Source organism: Cyprinus carpio, chromosome B8, assembly GCF_018340385.1.
Source record: "Cyprinus carpio isolate SPL01 chromosome B8, ASM1834038v1, whole genome shotgun sequence".
Taxonomy (NCBI): Eukaryota; Metazoa; Chordata; class Actinopteri; order Cypriniformes; family Cyprinidae; genus Cyprinus; species Cyprinus carpio.
The window spans coordinates 28796706-28817872 of record NC_056604.1 but is presented as its reverse complement, the minus strand read 5'-3'; the positions used below and the strand labels follow the sequence as shown (position 1 = coordinate 28817872).

The 21167-nt window shown below is 37.3% G+C and overlaps 2 protein-coding genes across 6 annotated transcripts in view; both read right to left on the bottom strand.

Moving 5' to 3' along the window:
- The window catches only part of mib2 (MIB E3 ubiquitin protein ligase 2), an 89402-nt gene extending 77599 nt beyond the window's left edge, over positions 1-11803 (bottom strand). For 2 of the 5 annotated variants that reach the window (XM_042729050.1, XM_042729051.1), the window contains exon 1: positions 11502-11802. In XM_042729050.1, coding sequence (XP_042584984.1) covers positions 11502-11514 — 13 coding nt within the window. In that variant the 5' untranslated portion in view covers positions 11515-11802. Of the gene's footprint in view, positions 1-199; positions 605-698; positions 914-11501 lie in introns of those variants that run through there. The other 3 variants (XM_042729056.1, XM_042729052.1, XM_042729053.1) reach the window with 3 other exon arrangements.
- Positions 11804-14914: 3111 nt separating this feature from the next.
- ubiad1 (UbiA prenyltransferase domain containing 1) overlaps positions 14915-21167 on the bottom strand; it is a 15862-nt gene continuing 9609 nt past the window's right edge. Inside the window, exons 2-3 of the mRNA XM_042729085.1 lie at positions 18065-18620; positions 14915-15510 (exon numbers count right to left, since the gene is read on the bottom strand). Coding sequence (XP_042585019.1) covers positions 15023-15510; positions 18065-18575 — 999 coding nt within the window. The 5' untranslated portion in view covers positions 18576-18620 and the 3' untranslated portion in view covers positions 14915-15022. The remainder of the gene's footprint in view (positions 15511-18064; positions 18621-21167) is intronic.

The window sequence follows — 21167 nt, the reverse complement described above, 5'->3', positions numbered from 1 at the left end:
TGACCTTCTTAGCTGGTAAAACATCTTTGTGTTGAATCACCCAATAATGAAATGTGACATTCTGTAGTTTTGTCTCATATTCATCTTTTACTCATATTTACAGATTTCTTGACTCCACAGCAAACAGAACAATTTTGTCTTTACTGTTCCAATACTTATGGAGGGCACTGTATATCTACGCAAGAGTGACAAGTCCTACTTTGGTTTGTTCCCCCTGCACCTCCGACAGAACGGGCTGGAGCTGGCTTTCATCAGACATCAGGCGCGGTTTAAAGACGGAGAGGAGAGAGAAGATAAATCAGTACTCATCCAGGATAAACAGCACACTGAACGGGGATTACATCAACCCTCGAGGAGCGGCCAAAACACATCCATTCCTCATGAAACACAGGTGAAGAAACATCGCTAACTCTCCAGCCAGCTGACAGTGAGCATTAGCACTGTACTGTGAGACCCGATGACTTGGGTTCTGATGAAACGCTCACTTAATATTAACTAGAGTTTCAAAAGAGCCAGTGTTGTGATTGTGAATATGCTATGCACTACGCATCAGATGCCAAGAAAGCCAACATGAACAGAGGACACCCAATCAACCTTGCCCAACAAATACAGTGTTATTTCCATCATGTCTTTTTAACTCAAAACGCCAGAATGTGATTACAAAGAATTAAAGCAGAACAAACACACAAAACACTTACAGGCCATTCCTTTCAGAGTGCTTTAAATCATCCTCGCTGCCTTGCTTCAACGTTCACCTCTCGCTCAGCCGTGCACAGCGGTTTGTTTTGGGGTGAACTTTGCTCTGTTTGGGAACTCAGAGACTCAGACGCTCGCTGGCAGCAGATTCGAGAGCAGAACAAACACGAAAGGCACATTTCCCTGCACAGACGTCCACAATGCTGTCGCTGAAAACGTGTTCGGACACAGGGCTATGATGCAACGCCGCTCTTCTGCATTTACACAGCTTTAGAAGATAACACGGCTTCAAAAATGGTTGCATTTCCTAAAATAGTGACAACTTCTGTTAACTATAAGCATTTGGGAATATGATAAGATAAACAGGTAAAGGCTCCAGGTTCAACACCGCTGAAGCTCTACTGTCTGTTTGTAGGGGAGGAGAAAGGTTTAAAAGCAAAGTCAAGAATGTACTTCTATTAAAATAAAATCCTATGTGTTATTTGCGCTGTTCATTTGCCTTTTTTGTCTTGTCCTTTTATTGGTGGGACAACTTTTCTAGACAAATCAACTTGGAGATACACCGATCGGCCGGCCATGGACTGGAATTTGCATTCGCATGTTAACACTGTCGGCGTGGAAGTTCTTCACTGTGAGCGAAGAAGACACAAAGTTCACAATCTGTAATACCGTGAAGGGCCAAAGTAACGCGTGGTTAAATCAACACTTGTCTGGGAGAAGTAGATTTAGTAGGGCAAGTAAGAGAGATTTTTACTGATTAAAACGTCAATAACAAAAATATTTAGGGGAGCACTGAAACTTGGCCACCAAAGATTTTTGTGCATAAATGATTCAGATTTAATTTCATTCAGTGTAAATGGAGACTGATAATGTATTTATATCATGCCAGGTGAGGCTCCTGCAGCCGACTGAGTGAGTTATACATATCTATGAGTTATATATATGATTTTATACAATAAACAAGAAGTTAAATTGTGAGTTACGTTTTAGACACAATATTGACTGTTTTTGCTCAGTTTCACTGATGAAAATAGTTAAAATCAAAAAACTGCTGTGTGTACATAATCCCACAACAGACTCAGTAATATGTGTGTGTTTACATGCTCATGCACTACAAATCATGTTGCACTGTTCCCTAGCCTGCTGCTAGGACTTACGATGTTTCTCTTTGCACATGTACAGTATTATGTGAAGCATTCGTATAGTCCGTATCTTTTTAGTTTATGTATAGGTAAACATTTATATATAGTATATTTATGATCAAAATCTGTCAGTAGGTTAGTGGTGTATAGGTTTATACTGTTTTACTTCATTTTTGTATGTCTGTATTTATGTAGCACCGTGATCCTATGAGGCATGACATTTCGTTCCACTGTATGTCCACACATGTAGCGGAATGACAATAAAGCTCAACTTGAACTTGAACTGTTGTTCAGCAACACAGGTGTGTTTAATTTCTGAATGAATCAATCATTTGAACGAATCAGTTAAATGAATGACTCAATGACTCACTCATTAAAACAGTATTTTACCGCCATCTATTGGTGGTTTTATTTCTACCTCTTTCCAGTCACACAACACTTTATTTTCAGAGTGGATTAAGCAAGTAAACATGTAACTTCAACAATCATTTCTTTTATTAAGTAAATCTTTTTTGCATTGAAAAAAGTATAGATTTTTATTTGTATATGCTGTAAATTCTTGAACAGAAAATCGGAAACGGCAGGTAATACTTACAAACAAAAAAAATCGGAATCAGCCAAGAAAATTGGAGAAAACTCTAAACTAAATATTTATTAATGTAAATCTTGTAGGTGTAGTTTGTCATTATGATTGACCTTATTTGTTAACATGCGTAAATGTGCAATGAAATTTTGTCTTTACTTTCAAATCAGCCTTTTGTAATGTTTATTAGGGACGTAACAATTCACTCGACTCACAATTCACGACTTTGATTTCATGATTCGATTTACTCACGATTTGTTTAAACAAAATGAAACAGTAAATGAAAAGATGTCCTTTTATTAGGCTACTGCGGCACGTTTCTTTGAGATATTTAAATATAACAAAACTAAACTGAAAATTTTAAAACAAAGCTTGAAAAAAGTAAAAAGTTGAACTGCTCTCGGTGTGTCTTTAAAGCTCGGTGACATGCATGAAGGGTCAGATTAGGATCGCACGTGCAGATGCATCATCATCTCATTATAATCTACTCATCATACTGACAAAGAGATAAGAAGGACAGCAACACAATGAGATACTTCAGGATCAGAAGGTCCTGCAATCTGAGCTGATTCTTTTTCCAGAAAAACTGTACAGTCCCTTGATCATGATGAACAAAAACATGTTCAGAATATTAATTATATGTGGAAAATGAAGTCTATGTTTAAGACCATTACAATTTCAGCATTATGACATTGTTTTAATGCCAATTAAGCATATTTTCCCAAATTCTCATTATCGTAATGCATCCAGATGTTTTGCTATACGTTAAATTCTCATTATTCTCAGTTTAAATCATTTTTACTGAACTGCAGTAATGATTTTTAAATCTGCTTAAATTGTAAAATACTACTTTTTTTCACATTACAGCAATGTGAATTAGATTAGATGGGGTGCTTTTGTTAAGAAAATAGCATTACAATGCAACAAATGAACTATAAATCAGCTTTTAAAGAGTTCACAACCATTTCTATATTCTTTGGGAGTGAAAAACATGCTCAAAACCTTGTAATTTAACCTAGAAAGCTAGACGCCGCATGCCTGTGATCTCACCAGCAGGCCTCTGTTCAGTCGTCTTCAAAGACAGAAAGTGTCTTCATCACTGGACGTCTCTGCAGGCAATACTGCTGAGCCAAGCACAATCTCCGACAGCGAGCGCTTACCAGGAACCCGTGCTGCTACAGGAAGTGGCCAGCGTTTAGTCCTGCGTGTGTCTGATCAGCACAAGATTATCCCACACGGGACAAGAGGCTACTGAGACTTTAGCTGTCACTCGCTCTCACACACACACACACACACACACACACACACACACACACACACACACACACACACGTAGAGTTGGGCATCATTTGAATTTGATCGATTCCGATTCAGATTCATATAGATTCCCATTTTCGATTCCAATGTGGTTTTAAAAAAAAGAAGTCAACACGTATCAAACATTTATTCTGTGCCTCTTTTGAAAAACATTTAATTGCTGCCGAATACCATGAATAAAAATCAGCCGGCTACATGAAAACCTCGATTAAGAGCTGTCTGTGTGCAAAATAGAGCTGCATGATACTGGATAAATTATTAGAATATAGAATTTTTTTTAAATGGAGGTTGTAGTACTCTCACAATTCTGACGAAATAATACTAGACAACTAAAATCTGATGGAATTTATGATAGGAATGATTCAATGATCTCAATGACTCAAGATTTACTTGTTTCATTACTGTGTGAATCAGTGTTTTTGAATGGCTATTAGGTTTATGATTTGTTGATAGAAATGTGTTATTTAGTATTGTAATTTCAGGTGAATAGTTGGGGAGTGCGATATATAAAAAAAAAAAAAAAAAAAAAGAGTCAATATTTTGGGGGATTTTTTAAATAACGATAATTAGACGATATTTTGCCGAGTGTTATTGTGCTGATATCAGACTACCGTGGAGAGCTGCAGTTTTTGATATTCTTCATTCTGTGTGGTCAGTTCACATCAGTGAACAGAAAATAATCTTAATTTCACCTTTAGACTTTTTTTTCTTTCTTTTTTTTTTTTTTAGGTGTGCATCTTTTGAGTCAAATTGTTACATCTAATCAGTCAATTAGAATAATAAGACTTTTAGGCTGCTACCAAACAAATAAAAGAAGTATCAACAAAATTAATCCTTACAGAAGGTGCATCTGAAGTGGAATTTAGATGCATTTATGCACTATTTAATTCAGCTCAGAGGAATATGGAGTGCTTTAACCTGCAGTTACAAATGCATTATGTTTTAATATATTAAACATAGAATACTGATATTTGAAATTATTTAAAAAATAAAAAGAAACTTTAAATGTGAAATTAAAACCGCCAGTAGGTGGCAGCAAGTCACTGTTAACAAGTGAGTCATTGCGACTGAACCGAATCATTTAAACGGTTCATTCATTCAGGAACGAATCACCTCATGTTGCTCAGAGACACAAAACAGTGCTGTAAGCTGTTTGGAATTAGCCTATTTCTGGTTGGAGAAATAGAGCAAAAACAGTAAATATGGTGTCTGAAACATAAGTCTCTTAATATTAGCTTCTAGTTTATTGAACTGTTGTAAAAAAATCAGTATCACATTTGTAATCATGTGATTTTAACTATATGAAATATATATACACACACACACACACATTTTCTGCCGTAACATCTTGAATTAACTCCTCAATAGGTGTTTTGTTTGGTTTTTTGCAAAATACTCAAATTGTCAAATTGCACACTGTTAAAACAACAATTACAATATTATCACAGTCGATATATATCACACAACCCTAGTGAATAATGAAGGATTTCCATGCACAGACCCAATTACAGGAATACTTCACCCCAAAATGAGGTAATTACTGGAGGTTTTCCATAAATGCTGTGCACACAGGAATTGATAGGTGGAATTAAATTTTTAATTTTACAACAAGTATCCTATTCCTGACCTTAAGCATCCGATTATGGAACTGGAAGTGATTTTCGATTCCCAACCCTACACAGTACCAGTACACACACGTTGTTGCTGCATTAATTAGTTTGTGTCCGCTGCACTGCACAAGCCCTTAAAAGTCAGCAGAGTGCATGCCTCACGTGATGAAAGAGCTGAACACATCTGTCGCTCTGGGTTGATCTGAGACAGATGCTGGTGTGAACAAACACCGCCGCTCGGCTCCAGACGTGCTGTGCATTCGTATCCTGCGCTAATAAATCTACGCACAGCTGCATTAGGCAATATAAACACACGCTTCCACATGAGCCGAGCTGTAGCAGAGCCACCAGTGACGAATGGCTGCTGAAGACGGCTTCAAAACCCAGAGAGGACAACAAGAAAACTGCTCTAGTCCAGGGTTTAAGCTGTGCTAGAGATCACACAAACAATGTGCTCACCCTCGGACCATCCCAGATCAGGATGAGTTTTCTTCATCAGGTTTGTAGAAATGTGTCACTGCATCAGTGTCTCAGCAATGGATGCTCTCCAGTGAATGGGTGCCGTCAGAATGAGAGTCCAAACAGCTGATAAAAACATCACAATAATCCACAGCACTCCAGTCCATCAGTTAACATCTGGAGAAGACAGAAGCTGAGACGTCTTAATGCTGGGTTTGTTTCAGCTTTTGTCTTCTCCAGATGTTCACTGAATTAACAAAATTAAAAGACCTGTTAGAGCACACCCTTACATTATACATGATAACAGCCTTTTTGACTGATCAGGTATGCAATCTATCTTTAACTGGATGGACATTTACTCTGTCATTTCAGTGCAGCCCATTTTATTTTAATATTCTGCATGTGAAAAACATGCTATGTATTTGTTTTATTTTTTCTTCATTATTTGCAGGCCACTTTCCAGAAGCTATGACGGATTGGACCCGTGCCACCCTGGCCTTCATTTAGCCTCGCCAGTTAAACAAGACACTTTTCATCCCATATTTGGTTTATATCACAACAAGTCTGTCTGGTTTTTCCTCCTCTTCTCTGAACACTGCAGCGCTGATTTCACTCAAATAATCTAATCTGTCATGATCAGGGTTGGGAATCGTTAGAAATTTTCCGATTCCGGTTCCATTAAAATCATTAAACAACTATTAAAAAATAGTGGTAAGGAAAAATGCAAAATACTCAAATACTCAATACTGTTTTATTACTTACTGTCATCTAAATTTGGTTGGGAATGTCAAAATTCATCCTATATTACAGTATACAAATTTTCACTGATTCCAGTTCCATTTAAATGAACTATTATTATTTTTTTTTTTTTACTATTTTACCTTCATTGAACGTAGTGTTGCTGGAAGGAGGTTGGCCAAATAGTCCCTTGAGGGCTGAGACACATGTTCATTTCCAAAGTTGATGTTTTTTACACTATCAATAACATTTTGCCTTTCAAGCAGGAATAAGGTTGGCCAAATAGTCACTTGAGGGCTAAGACACTTATTCATTTCCCTAAATTAATGAAATATAAACTGTTATACTTATAACCATGTGTACACACACTCCATAAAGCCCCTATTTTAACAAATAATAATGCAGTCAGGAGATGCTGTGATGCAATGAGTGGTTTCCACATCTTTAAACATTTAAAATATATGAAAATAAATATTTTCTATCACTTTGTTTATCACTCTTGAAATGACCTGCACACTAAATAATCAAACCTGCATACTTACAGAGACAATATGGTCTATTTATTTCGTGGTCCAAGTTGACGTCCGTATGTATGTTTAATGACAATATGGTACAAATATAATGTAATTTAGTGGCAGCAGGTACATGTACAGTCAGACAAGATAATTAAAAAATTCATACGGGGCATGTGTGCAGTACAGTCATAGGAAACGATGTGGTCAGCAGTTAAAATACACGACGCGGTGAGTCTGTGGAATGTGCGTCACTGGAAACAATGTGCTCAGTAATTAAAGAGGCAGGGCGGCGCTTCTGTTATTTGGTTTATGACATCCTTTACGGGAAACACTGAATCATCAGAACACCGGCGGAAGGCTGCTCACAGCGCTTGGTCACGTGTCGCACCAGAACCGTTTTCTTAACAAAAAAAAACAAAAAACTCACCACTCCTCCTCTTCTCAAAAAAAAACAATAATAACAACCTCTCCGGGGTTCCCAACCCTAGTCATGATTTACTGATTGTCACGCTGTGGCTAATCCGCTCTGAATGACTGACCGAATGACTTCAGACACATGAACCACTGTGATGTGAATGTGCTCCTGGTTTGTCGTCATTTCATAACATTACAAATAAAAACCCCATTAACAACCACTAAAAACAATTCCACGGAAGAAACTCTAAATTTCTAAAACAACACAACAAAATGAAAAACATATCAACAATCTAAACATTAATAAAAAACATCACAACAAAAGAACCAAAACCCTTCAACATCTTCAAAAACATCCCACCAATCGAACCATAAATAAGAACCATCATAACTTAAGCCTCACAGAAGAAATGAACACTGTGCTGAACTATCAGATCACATGCGCCTGAACAAGCATTACTGTGACGGCTGAAATCACACGCTTACTGAAATGAACACACTGTTAGACAATTAGCTCTAAACATAACAAATGCAAATCACATTTTCACATGAAAAGTGCACGTGATGTTCTAAATATATGAAAATCTGGAGAACTATCAGAAGCCTTCTTCTACTAGTCCATGCACCACCAGGAAGTGCAGAGGAATTTCTGACTAAGAGTCATACGCTGGGTTTCTGAGACATCTCACGCATATTATTAAACCATTTTTAGTCACTCTAGTCACCATCTCTTACCTAGGGCTGGGCAATATGGGCAAAAATTCATATCTCTGTATTTTTTGGCCGATTTGCAATATACAGTAAATATCTCTGTATTTTTTTATTTTTTTGAATTTGTATTTAATATACATATTTAACATACCACCCGGTGTTATCCAACGAAACAACATTAAAATATGAAAACTAATAAAATAAATGTAACAGTTTAAGCCTATATTATGTGCAAAAAGGGTCAAAAGTCACATTTCATTCCAACATTTTAAAATTATGTGAACCTGGAGCACATAACCAGTCATAAGGGTCCATGTTCTGAAATTGAGATTTATACTAGGGATGCACCGAAATATAAAATCTAAAAATGAAACACTGGGCCGATGGCAGAAGGCCACACAGTTTTTCACATTTATTCCCCATTTTGCCCATTTTTTTTTTCTTTCACCATTGCATAAATTAAATAGCCTAAATGTCCTAAATATTTACTTAACAGCAGACATATACCAATAAAACACAATTTAACTTAAAATAAATAAGTTAGTAAAATAATATTTTTGAGACCCCCTTCTTGAATCAGACATGCATTTTTCACTGATTATTTTACTGCATTTTTTACAAATAAATGCAGCCTTGCTGAGCAGAAGAGAACGCTATAATAACTGTATTAATAGAGCTGTTGTAATTATTATTATCCTTATTATTGTCTTTTTTATTTTATTTTACAGAACAACAGTAAAATTACAATAATAACAATTATTAATGGAGTGATTGTTTTTGCTTTTTCTCTCCATTTGACAATACATAGAAGATGTTTGTTGCACGTATCACACTGTCACATGCCTTGTAAAAATTCATACAAATGTTACTAAGCAACTGACGAATAACACCATTTCATTTAAATCATTTGACAATGGATTAAAAATACATGTGTAAAATAAACATACTTATACTTTAGATGACAAAGTATTTTTCACAAATAAATAAATATTTAATAAAAATATAATTAAAAAGGAAGTAAACACTGTAACCAACAGGGCACTCAGTATTCTGGGAAGTTTGCATGCATTGGGAATCATATTTTTCAAATAAAGCCAGGGTAACACTCATTATACATACAGCACAGAGAGAAAATTATATGAATATGGCAGTGGGCAAATACATAAAGCGCAGCATAATCTGAAATCACGAGTTTAAAGTTTAAAGCATTCAATTCACACGGACCGACCGTCACACAGAGAACACGCGATCATGCTGGATGCACACTTCACAGCAAGATTTGTTAAATTAAATGTTCATTACGATGTTTGCCTTTCTATGTTCTAATCATATAAAAGCAATCGTTATAATACTTTATGTATACATTAATTCCTCTGGTTGGGTGGCAGGCAGAGTCTCCAGTAGCAAACCATGGAGCACGCGCTGCTGGACAAAACAAACAAATAAACCAAACAAAAAAAGGGTCTCCAGTAGCAAACCATGGAGCACGCGCTGCTGGACAAACTAAGTAATTACACCAATCAGAAGCATTTAATCTGCGTTTTTATGTTCTGTAAAAAAAAAGAAGTTAATATCGGCGACAGGCTCATATCGGCTAAACGATATATCGGTCGGGCTCTGATTATTGTTCAGTAACACTTAACAGGTTCCATTAATTAACATGAAAAAACAATGACTGCATTTATGAACCATGTTCATGTTAATTCCAACTTTTAATAATATATTATAAAATCAAAAGTTGTGTTTGCTAATATTATTAAATGGAGCTAACGTTAACTAACACAGTTGTATTTTTATTAATCGATTTTAACAAAGAATATTAACTACTGCAACAATTAGCTAATGCACATTGTTAGTTAATGTTAACAAATGGGATCTTTTTGTAAAGTGTTACCTATTGTTTGTTCGTTCATTTTAACAATCTTTTGCACCGTAATCTTGAAACACTTGTTTTATTTTATATCTTTGTGTATTTGTTTTTAATAAAGTCTTTCTTTAGTAAGGGATCTTTAATAAAGTTATTTGACCTGTTAGGAGGACAACACTTTTTTTCCACTTAGAAATTATATATTGTGATTAAAAAATATATATATCGTGACAAAAGCTTTAATGTCTATTGTGAAAATGGGATACTGTCACATATCTAATGTACTTACAGTTTAATAGGATTATAAATGATTACACAATTAGCCTATTAAATAGAGTCTGAAGCAAAATTATTTAAAAACCTTATTTACTTTCTGTATTCTGATCAGTTAAATAATAGTGCTTGTAATTGTCTCTTTATATCCCCTTATTAAGCAAAAACACATCATTTGAAAAGTTTGCATTGCACCCCTAAATTTTTTTTTTTTATGTGCTACTCAATTTTTCAACTTCGGAGGAATGTGCACTTTGGGAAAAACGTAAGCATCAAGCCCTGCACTACATGTATTCAAAGTAATATGAAAAGTTAGGATGCAAAACAGACACCAAAGGCCTATATCCACTACAACAACTACAAACACTCTGCGAAGGGCACAGGACTGAACTGGCACATGAAGTGTCTCTGATTCATCAACTTTGTTAGCTGACCAATAATAAAAAACAGCCTCGCTGACCTTAGAAATAAACCTGCTGCCCTTTCTATGACTGCTTGAGAGGAATCAATATTAAACCGACGTCACTGTACACAAAACCACCCTGATACTGCCATGTTTTTGACACTGTGTCATAGTAAGAGCAAGGTATTTGGCTTTGTCCACTTCCAGGTTTCTATTTTGCACAGACCACTCTCCAGTACCTCATGTGAGATTATCCCAAACAAATTTAATAGTAAACAATGACTCACCATTTCAGTAATCAAAAAGCACCATTGTTTTTGTTAATAGTGCCACGGTGATGCCATGTTTTTGGGCATGTCTCTCTATAATACCATGTCTTTTGCACATGGTAGAACATTGATATATACACAGTAATCACGCAATATGTGACAATATTAATCTCTACACCATGATACCAGCACCGCGCTTTGATCAACGCGCGCTGCACAAACAAACAGATCACAGTAAATACTGAGAGTCAATAAACCTCAATCAGCCACAGACGCGCGTGAGACTGTGTCGCGTGGTTATTATTAGCAGAGACGCGCTTGTCATGTACTGAGTGTGTGAGCCATTATCAGCAGGTATGTGTTTAATAAATCCCTTTAGCAGCAAAACATTCAAATTGATATGAATATTCAAACAAAAGAAGTAAACCGTGTCCGCCGTTATGGGAACCGACATCGGCCAAAACACGCCCGCGGCTCACGCGTGGATCATCCCGGGACGCTTACCTGTAGACAACATTAATGCTTCCGCGAAACCCTCGCCGGCCCACCGCTGATTAACGAGCTTATACGGGCTGACGATTATTTCAGCGCTGCGCGTGTCAGAGCGCGTCACTGCACGTCCATCAGACCACAGCGTCACGAGCCTTGCGCGAAGCGTCCGCGCCGCGTGCTTTCAAATAATCCCAGGTGAAAAACGAAAGGAGAGCGTCAATACGCCATGGTTTTGGCAGAGGGAGATCAAAACAGTTGCGCTAGTGGCGCTGGGCTCGGCTGGACACGCCCACACGCTCCGCGGCGTCACCGCTTCCCTGCGCGATATGCAAATTACCAACCTCACTATGGCGTAGGATTAGCTCTTGAATATTAATAAAGTGACGCTCCAGGAAAATCACCAACCATAGTTGGATTTGTAATTGCTCGCAAGGTAAAATTAAAATAAAAATAATTAAAATAAAAATAACTATTAACTCATTAAAATAACATTCTTGTTTTAAACTATGGTCTTTAAGAAGCAGGATATGTAGAACTTGTGGCTGCCTTAACATATATAACGAGTGATTCCTGGATTCTAAGCGCGCAGTGCGCGTGCGCGGATGGCTGAGCTCGCGCTCCTGCTATGGACCTCGTGAGCCATCTTGTTGTCGCTCCACATGCTGCACCTCTGATCTCTCTGTCATTAATCACTGCTACACACTTTTTAAACAGTGTCAAGTGATGTTCTTTTTATTATCTGAATCTTTTACAGACATTTTCCATCTAGCCATCTATCCATCCATCCATCTATCTATCCATCTATCCATCTAATCTATCTATCTATCCATCCATCTTTCCAGTGACTATCTATCACATCCATCCATCCAGGCAATCATCTATATCCATCCATCCATCCATCCATCCATATCCATCCATCTATCTATCTATCTATCTATCTATCTATCTATCTATCTATCTATCATCCATCCATCTATCCATCCATAAATCCATCTTAATATAAGGTTATAAGTACAACCTATATAACTGTCTGTATAATACATCCATCCATCCATCCATCTATCTATCCATTATCACATCCATCTATCATCCATCCAATCTATCCATCCTACCAACCAACCAACCAACCAACCAACCATCCATCCATCCATCCATCCATCTATCTATCCATCAATCTATCCATCTATCAATCTATCCATCTATCTTTCTATCTATCTATCCATCCATCCATCCATCCATCCATCAATCCATCCATCAATCCCTCCATCCATCTACTATCCATCCCTCCCATCTATCCATCCATCTATATCTTGTTCTGTCTATCCATCCATCCATCCATCCATCTATCTATCTATCTATCTATCTATCATCCATCCATCTATCATCCATCCATCCATCCATCCATCCATCTATCTATCTATCTTTCCATATCTACCAACAACCAACCAATCATCCATCAATCTATCCATCCATCCATCTATATATCTATCCATCCATCCATCCATCCATCCATCTATCTATCTATCTATCTATCTATCCATCCATCCATCCATCCATCCATATATCCATCTATCTATCTATCTCATCCATCCATCCATTTATCTGTCATCCATCCATCCATCCCATCTATATCTATATCCATCCATCAATCCCTCCATCCATCCATCTATATATCTATCCATCTATCCATCCCTCCCATCTATCCATCCATCTATATATCTATCCATCCCTCCATCCATCCATCTATCTATCCATCCATCCATCCATCCATCCATCCATCCATCCATCCATCTATCTATCCATCCATCCATCCATCCATCTATCCATCCATCTGTATTGTTCTATCTATCTATCCATCCATCTATCTATCCATCCATCCATCTATCTATCTATCCATCCATCCATCCATCCATCTATCATCCCCATCTGTCTATCCGTCTATCCGATATCTATCCATCAATCTATCCATCCATCATATATCTATCCATCTATCTATCCATCCATCCATATCCATCTATCTATATATCATCCATCTATATCTATCCATCAATCTATCCATCCATCCATCTATCTATATATCTCATCCATCCATCTGTCTATCCATCATCCATCCATCTATATAATCTTACAAACCAACCATCCAAAAATACATCGAAACTCCCCTTCTTACCATCCAATCCATACACCACAAACCAACAATCTATAAAACCAAAAAAAAAACCAACCATCCATCCATCCATACGTAATATCTAATTCCTAACATTCACATATGTTCTTTTATTTTAACCTTTCAGTTTGTTTATATATATACATATACACACACATATATATATAAAGAAAGAAAATGTCTTATTTGCACTGAATCTAAATGAAATAAAACGTAATATCTGGTTGAACCGTATTGATGATGTGCGTGCAGGCATAAACATTTCTAATTCATGTTCTGCTGTCAGAATTACTAAACTACTGCACATTCTCAAACTGTATTGTCTACAAATACTTTAAGGTCATTATACTCATCTGAAAACCAGGTGCATGGATTGCACTTCAAAATTACTGTATACTGTATGTGTATTATTATCAGAAAATAATAACTGAAATGAAGCTCACCAAAGTTTTGATGCATACACTTAAAAAGCAGAGCTAGATTTTCCGACACTTGCTCCCATAGTTATCCGTAATGTCCTCAGCGTGTAGAATAAATGAAAACATACTTGGTTTAGTATATTCTTTATTTGGAAAGAAAATGTGGCATTGAAATATGTCCTTTACAGAAGATCCAGCTGAGGAGCATTTCTATTCAACTACACCGTTCTCGCAGATTCAGGACTCGGAGGTTTTATTTGGCAAAACCCATTGAAGTCAGTGGCACTACAACTAAAGAATGATTAAACGCTGAAATACCCTCCAACTGAACACCACGCTGGGACCTGTGTATCTTTTTAGACAGGGACTTGAGATTTGACATGAAATATAATAAAATAAAAATCAAAAACAAAAATAAAAAATAAAAAATCATCAATCCTAAAAAAAATAAAAACATGAAATAACAGGAAAGGTCCTAAATATATATCAGAGACCGTTAATTCACTAGTAAACCATATATTATGCAAATATACTGTATACAATCGTCGTCTTCGTTACCAGATCGGTCTGTTTTGACAATACTGATGTGCTGGACACTCGCCCGCTCCCAAAACATAAATTAACAACAATAAATTAAAGTCTCTGCACTTCCCATTAGCATCGCCACTATAAATACAAAAGTATCTAGAGTGTTTAAAACAAACAGAAAGTAGCGCTGCCAAACGATTAATCGCATCCAAGATAAAATGTTTAGTTTACACAATATATGTAAGTGTACTGTGTATATTGATTATGTAGGTTACATATAAATACACAGTATGTTTACATGTATATATTTATATTCACATAATTTATATTATATATATAAATATACACTTATTTTGAAATCGCGATTAATCGTTTGACAGCACTAACAAAGTTTTAAAAAGAAAAAAACAATAGTTCTCTCACAATAACGGCAAGCTACCCTGCGGCGCCAGTATGATCCCGAAGACGTAGAAGAGTCCCATGAGCAGATTGAGCTTGGCAGTCTTTTGCGGGATCTTGGCGTAGCACTGCCGGCGGAACTGTCTCTCCAGAGGAAAGGCCATGGGCAGCGTGAGCAGCGGCAGAGCCATGCTGATGGTGTAGCGCGTGGCCAGGATGCAGAAGAGCAGGTAGGGCACGAACAGCAGCAGGTTGTAGATGACGTAGGACAGCGCGGGCCCCACCAGGATGGCCAGGGTGACGATGCCCGCCTGCTTGTCCGAGTCCATGTCCCGCGTGTTGTTGCTGTGCAGGATGGCCTCGGTGTTGAGCGCCAGCGGCACGGCGTACACCAGCGGCAGCACCGACAGGTAACCCACCTGCACGGCGTGAGCGAACATCACGGCCAGGGGACCGAAGGTGATGAGGATGACCACGTCCCCCAGAGCCACGTACTTCAGTCCGATGCCTGCGAGTCAAACGCAAGAACACGTCAGGAAATAACGCTTCTGAACTAATGCATGGGCCTGTATTCACAAAACATCTTCAGTAGCAGCTCATAACTTGCTGATATAGGAGAAAATCTTAAAAAATAATGGGTGTGTTTAGGACTCCTACATTTAATATTTCACAAAGTGTTTAAGCACTAGAACTAGCTGCTAAATCTGTGAAAGGTCCGGAGCAGTGAAGAGCAGTCCTCAGACACAAACAATCCTAAAATAGCTGTTCCCAGAAATCTGTCTCTGAACGTAAACATGTTAGAAACATCTGATGATAATCAGCTTTTAAAGGCGATCACCTTTGGTTCTGGAGGTTATTCTGCTTTGATTATATCCTTGTCTTCATTAATCAGCTGAACAGAAGTAACCGCTGCTCGAGTCCAGTTTGGTTTTCTTTACGTTTGCATGTCTTACTATCAGCCGTGATTATTCTGCTCTGTTAATTAAAAGACTGTTTATATGCATATTCACTAATTATGAGAAGCACACATGTAAGAGACTGACAATCAGCTGAACATTTACTTGTTTAATTAGTGAATCTTAGCCTGCATTTTAAAATCTTGATTTGAATGTGACAATTAAATTTTTTATTTTTAAACCATTTGAATATGGAAACACAATATCACGCTCTAGAATATTCCTATGAATGAATCTCTGACAGAGACTATCAGCCAATCACTGTGTGCATAGTTAATGAGTACGCTGACATCATCCATACCAACGAGCTCAGCCACGCCCCCTCACTCTGAGCTGAAGACTTCTCTCTAGTCCTTAGTAAAAGTTTGTCTCAGAAGATAAAACAACATGCTTTAATACAATTTAGGAGAACTCTTAAAACAGTAGCTACATTTAAAATAGAAAACCAGCAGAACCTCAGTTCAGACTGGACAATATACAGTCAAACCAAAAATAAACAATACACCTTCAAAAACCATCACAACATACAAACCAAAACTCATCCATACACAATCAACATTTCTCACATTATATCAGTTTATTCTCTGCGGTTTAGAAACAGAACTCAGAGTTAAACTGTGTCAGAACAAATTCATCTTGATAACGTCAGATAACTGTGATAGAAAGGTATGTAATGAATTCGGTTGAACAGCTGTCAGCTGTTAAATTTAAGCACACAATTAGATAAAACCAATTTAGCTCAACCGATTACCCAGCAATGCTTCATTGTGTTCAGTCTGTGGTGTAAAAAGATCACATTAGCAATTAAAGAAAAACACTTGAGCAAAACATGCTCAGGTCAGAGCTTCTGAATCATTTTTGGTCCCAAATTTAACTGGTGGTCCACTGTAAGAATTTGGGGGTATAATATTTCACAGTTTGCTTTTTTTTGCTATCCTCACTTACATGAACTATAGTGTCCTGCATCCACTAGTAAAACAAATTAAAAAATAATTATCTGTTGTCGGATTAATTTTGGGTTTGGACAATATGAAGTATATTCACAATTAAGTATTTGATAGATGACAGGCTTTAAACAATTCTCAAGCAGCTGCTGCCAGATTAATCCAGTAAGCGTTAAACAAGCAGTAATAAAGTAAACGTGGTAATGATATGCAACATTTACTCACTTATATTTCACATTTTATATTTTCTTTGTTTGCTGGTCTCCACTTAAGACAGTTCTGTTCATGATAGTGTAGAACACAATAGAGATTTGTTTCGTAATTCTGCAAACGCTCCACATTCTCTGTGTTTGTTTGTATGTAATATCTAATTAATTTAATTTACACTCGATTATGTTCTGAATCATGGCATTTCAGGGCACATAAACTCAATGATAAGATACAATTAGCCTCTCTGTTAGAGATGGTGTGGATTTAGTGTGCGTTAAGAGCACTGAGCTTTGCAATTTATCAGATCTGGGACAGTCTTGCATATTTGTATGAAATCTATATTTTGTGAAGTGCATGATCGCTGCTGTAGTGCACACACACTCTGAACTGGACAGGAGCAGGAAGATAGAATTGTGATTCAATCTATTTCATCCCTAACACCCAACATGTTTCTATATTGCCCAGTGTTTTAGTGCCACGTAAAAAAAAAATAATAATAATGTGTTAACATCTAAATCTACGACAATAAAGTCAAATCCTGAGAATTAGATTGTAGAAATTAAAGTTATGATATTTTGAGAGTATAGACTTTACTGCACATGTAAATGGCCCGGATTAGGAGCACCGGCCCGCAGAACTGATCTGAATATAACGGGGTTATTAGTAGAAATCATACCTAATTCTGATGCATGCAGTGACTATCCTTTATGACATGTAGGCATGTTTAGATTTATGTAGCCCACACAATAATCTTTTACATTGTAATGCTTTCATTTTTAATATTTTGGCATGTTTGTGTGCTGCCCTGTTCCATTCACTATCCCTTTAATTCTCGTAACTTTGACTTTATTCTCAAAATATTATGACTTTAATCTTTGATTTTTTTAACGTGGCACTAAAACGCCGTCGTAGTAACTTCAACGAAGGCATGAAAACCAATCAGCGTATTCACCTCCAGTATATAAGAAAGAGCTCGACAGTCCTCCGAAATAAATGAGAGCGAGATGCTCTAGTTTGAGGGAGGACAGGAAGTAGAGCAGAGTGGCACAGAGACATCCTGCGGAGTACAGCGCCGCTCCGAACATCACCACGTCCTGCGGCTTCAGGATCTGATCCACCAAAGTCCTGTCGTCGCTCTTCTTGTGATCGATTCCCTTCGAGAAGTCATAGTAGGTGTTCACCAAGTTCCCCGCCCCGTGGACCACCAGGACGGCCACGGCACACACCAGCAGGACGAGCAGGTCCACCGAGCCCTCCAGCTTGTAGGCCAGAGCGCTGCCCAGGGCCACGGGGGTGAGGGAGGCGCTGAAGCTCCACGGCCGCAGCGCCAGCACGTACGCCGCACATTTACCCTGGACGTCCAGCGCCACCCGCGCCACTTCTGACGGCTTCGTCCCATTCAGTCCGTTAGAGCCGGAGAGCGAGCCGGACTCTCCGCCGGTCTGCTTCAGGCTGGAGGCCATCGTCAGCTCAATCCACGAGCGCTTCAGAGAGATCAGAGGACGCAGCTGTCCAATCACACACACAGACATCATGAGAACAGCACACCACCACACAGCAGAAGTCTTTACAAGGCCAGTTTGTTCATAGCACATTTCATACACAAAGGCAATTCAAAGTGCTTTACGTAGAGACCAGAGCTGCAACTAATGATTATTTTGATTCATCGGATTTAAAAAGAAGCCCAATTTTCTTTTTTTCTTTATTGTCAAAAAAAAAACATTTCACATTCTGCCAAATGTCCTTAAAACAAACGTGCCAACTTAATGCTGTGAAGACATACAGAGCTTAATTTATGAGACCACCTGTCATAAAGAGAAAACAAATATTTTGTAAAAAAAAAAAAAAAAAAATAGCATTTATTCACATCATAAAAATGGCCTCCTATGCCTTTCATAACACTAAACAGTATTTACTGTACAGTGAATATAGTTTAAATCTCTACATTAAAAATGTAAATAATAATAATAAAGATAATAAAGACAAATAAAAACTCAGTGGTAACCAACAAGTAAGAGTAATGTTCTCACTTTGATCACAGTCACGTCTTCATTTCTTTATCTTGTAAAAGACGGTTATGAAGCGTCTGATATTTATAGTCAGAAAAGTACACGCTGTTATCAGATCCTACTCTCATAAAAATGCGTGCGCTACTTGTTGACTTTTAACTCAAATATTTAATGTTCAAGAACAGTTATTTCAGCTCAATGAATGTTTTGTGCTGAACATTAATTGTTCATTCAGATTTAAACGTAACTCAGACTGTCAGGGCGGGCCTTTATGCAAAAAAGGAAATGCTTGCATGAATTGGTGTCATTTTTACAGTTGAGCATTTGACCGTAAACAGAAAGTTTCTGTGCTGAGGACGCTCACGCATCTGTCAAACTGCCTGACAGGGCAAGCCATTGAGTTAGTTTAAAGCTTAAAATAAGAACTCAAGATGTGGCCAGGTTCATGAACTTCCAGGTTCACAGCACCTCATTTTGTTTCCTCCACTACTGTTAGATGCATTTTGTACTTCAGTGCTGTAATCTGATGCGACCGGCAGAAGTTAGAGGTGCACTGTGGGCAGACCCAACTAATACATAACGAGAATCGCTGTCGAGTATTTTCATTAACGAGCATTTAGGCCGCACCCACTCCAGGGGGGGTTGTACAATCAAACCCTCTCCAGTGACTTTGTATAGCGGGAAGTAGAGCTGCAGCTATCGATTATTTTAGTAATAGAGTATTCTACTGATGATTCCATCAGATAAGTAATTTTGTACAGTAAACAAGCTAAAAAAAAACCATAACTACGAACTACGCTGTTGACCCAAAAAAATAAAAAAATAAAACGAGCATTTTAGGACACAGATAGTTGTAGATGTCGGGGTATTTCGCGTTGGGCCGTTCAGTTGGATCATTTCTCAAACAAAAGGAAGGTTGGGAAAAGGGACACTGACATAGACCAATAAAATCTATTTTTTAATATATCTGCTCCTCTCAGATTCACATCGTGTGGTGAAATAATCCTTTGACGTGGTTAAAAATAATGATTGTTTCCTGTCTTCGATTACTTTTCCCTAAAAATAATGTGACGCATTGTGCTCTACTTCTGTGTCCTTAAACACTCGTTTTTGGGGTCGACGGCTTATAAAGACGTAGTTCTGGGTTGTTTTTAGCGTGTTTGCTGTACACCTCTTCACACAGCAGCTTTTAGGCATTGCTCTGTTTTTTGTTATGAGTCAGAAATGACACGGAGGCAGCTTCCCGCAACAGAGAGTCAGTGGAGAGCGTTGGATTGCTTCCCCCAGGTGTGTGCGTGGTTTTCAGATTGGTCTCTATAAAATTAATGAAAATAATCATAAAAAAATAATCACTACAGCAAAAATTAGGAATTTATTTTAGGGCTGTCAAATGATTAATCACGATTAATCACATCCAAAATAAAAGTTTTGTTTACATAATATATGTATGTGTACAGGGTATATTTATTATGTATATATAAATACACACACATAAATTATATATTTAGAAAATATTTACATGTATATACATTTATATATTTATATTCTTATATTTTATATTATATATAAATATATTTAATATATAAACATAACATATTCTTCTTAAATATATACATGCATGTGTGTGTATTTATATATACATAATAAATATACACAGTATACACACATATATTATGTAAACAAAACTTTTATTTTGGATGTGATTAATCGTGATTAATCATTTGACAGCCCTAATTTATTTTTATAATGCTTTAAAAAAGATTTAAAATGAATTAGAACAGTTAAGAATAGAAAATGATCATATATATATAAAACCCAGTGCAGTCGGTCTGGACGTGGCACAGAGCTCTTTCAGTAAACACACAGATAAACAGATGAGTTTGAGTCCGGATTTAAATGTGGCTAATGTTTTAGCACATCTGGGGACACATGTATGAAGCCGCTCAGAGTAAAATTTTAGTCTTAATTGTGCCCAAATTCTAAGAATGATGTAATTTGACTATTATCCCCAGACTTGAGAATAAGAGTGATTCATAATTTCCAAAG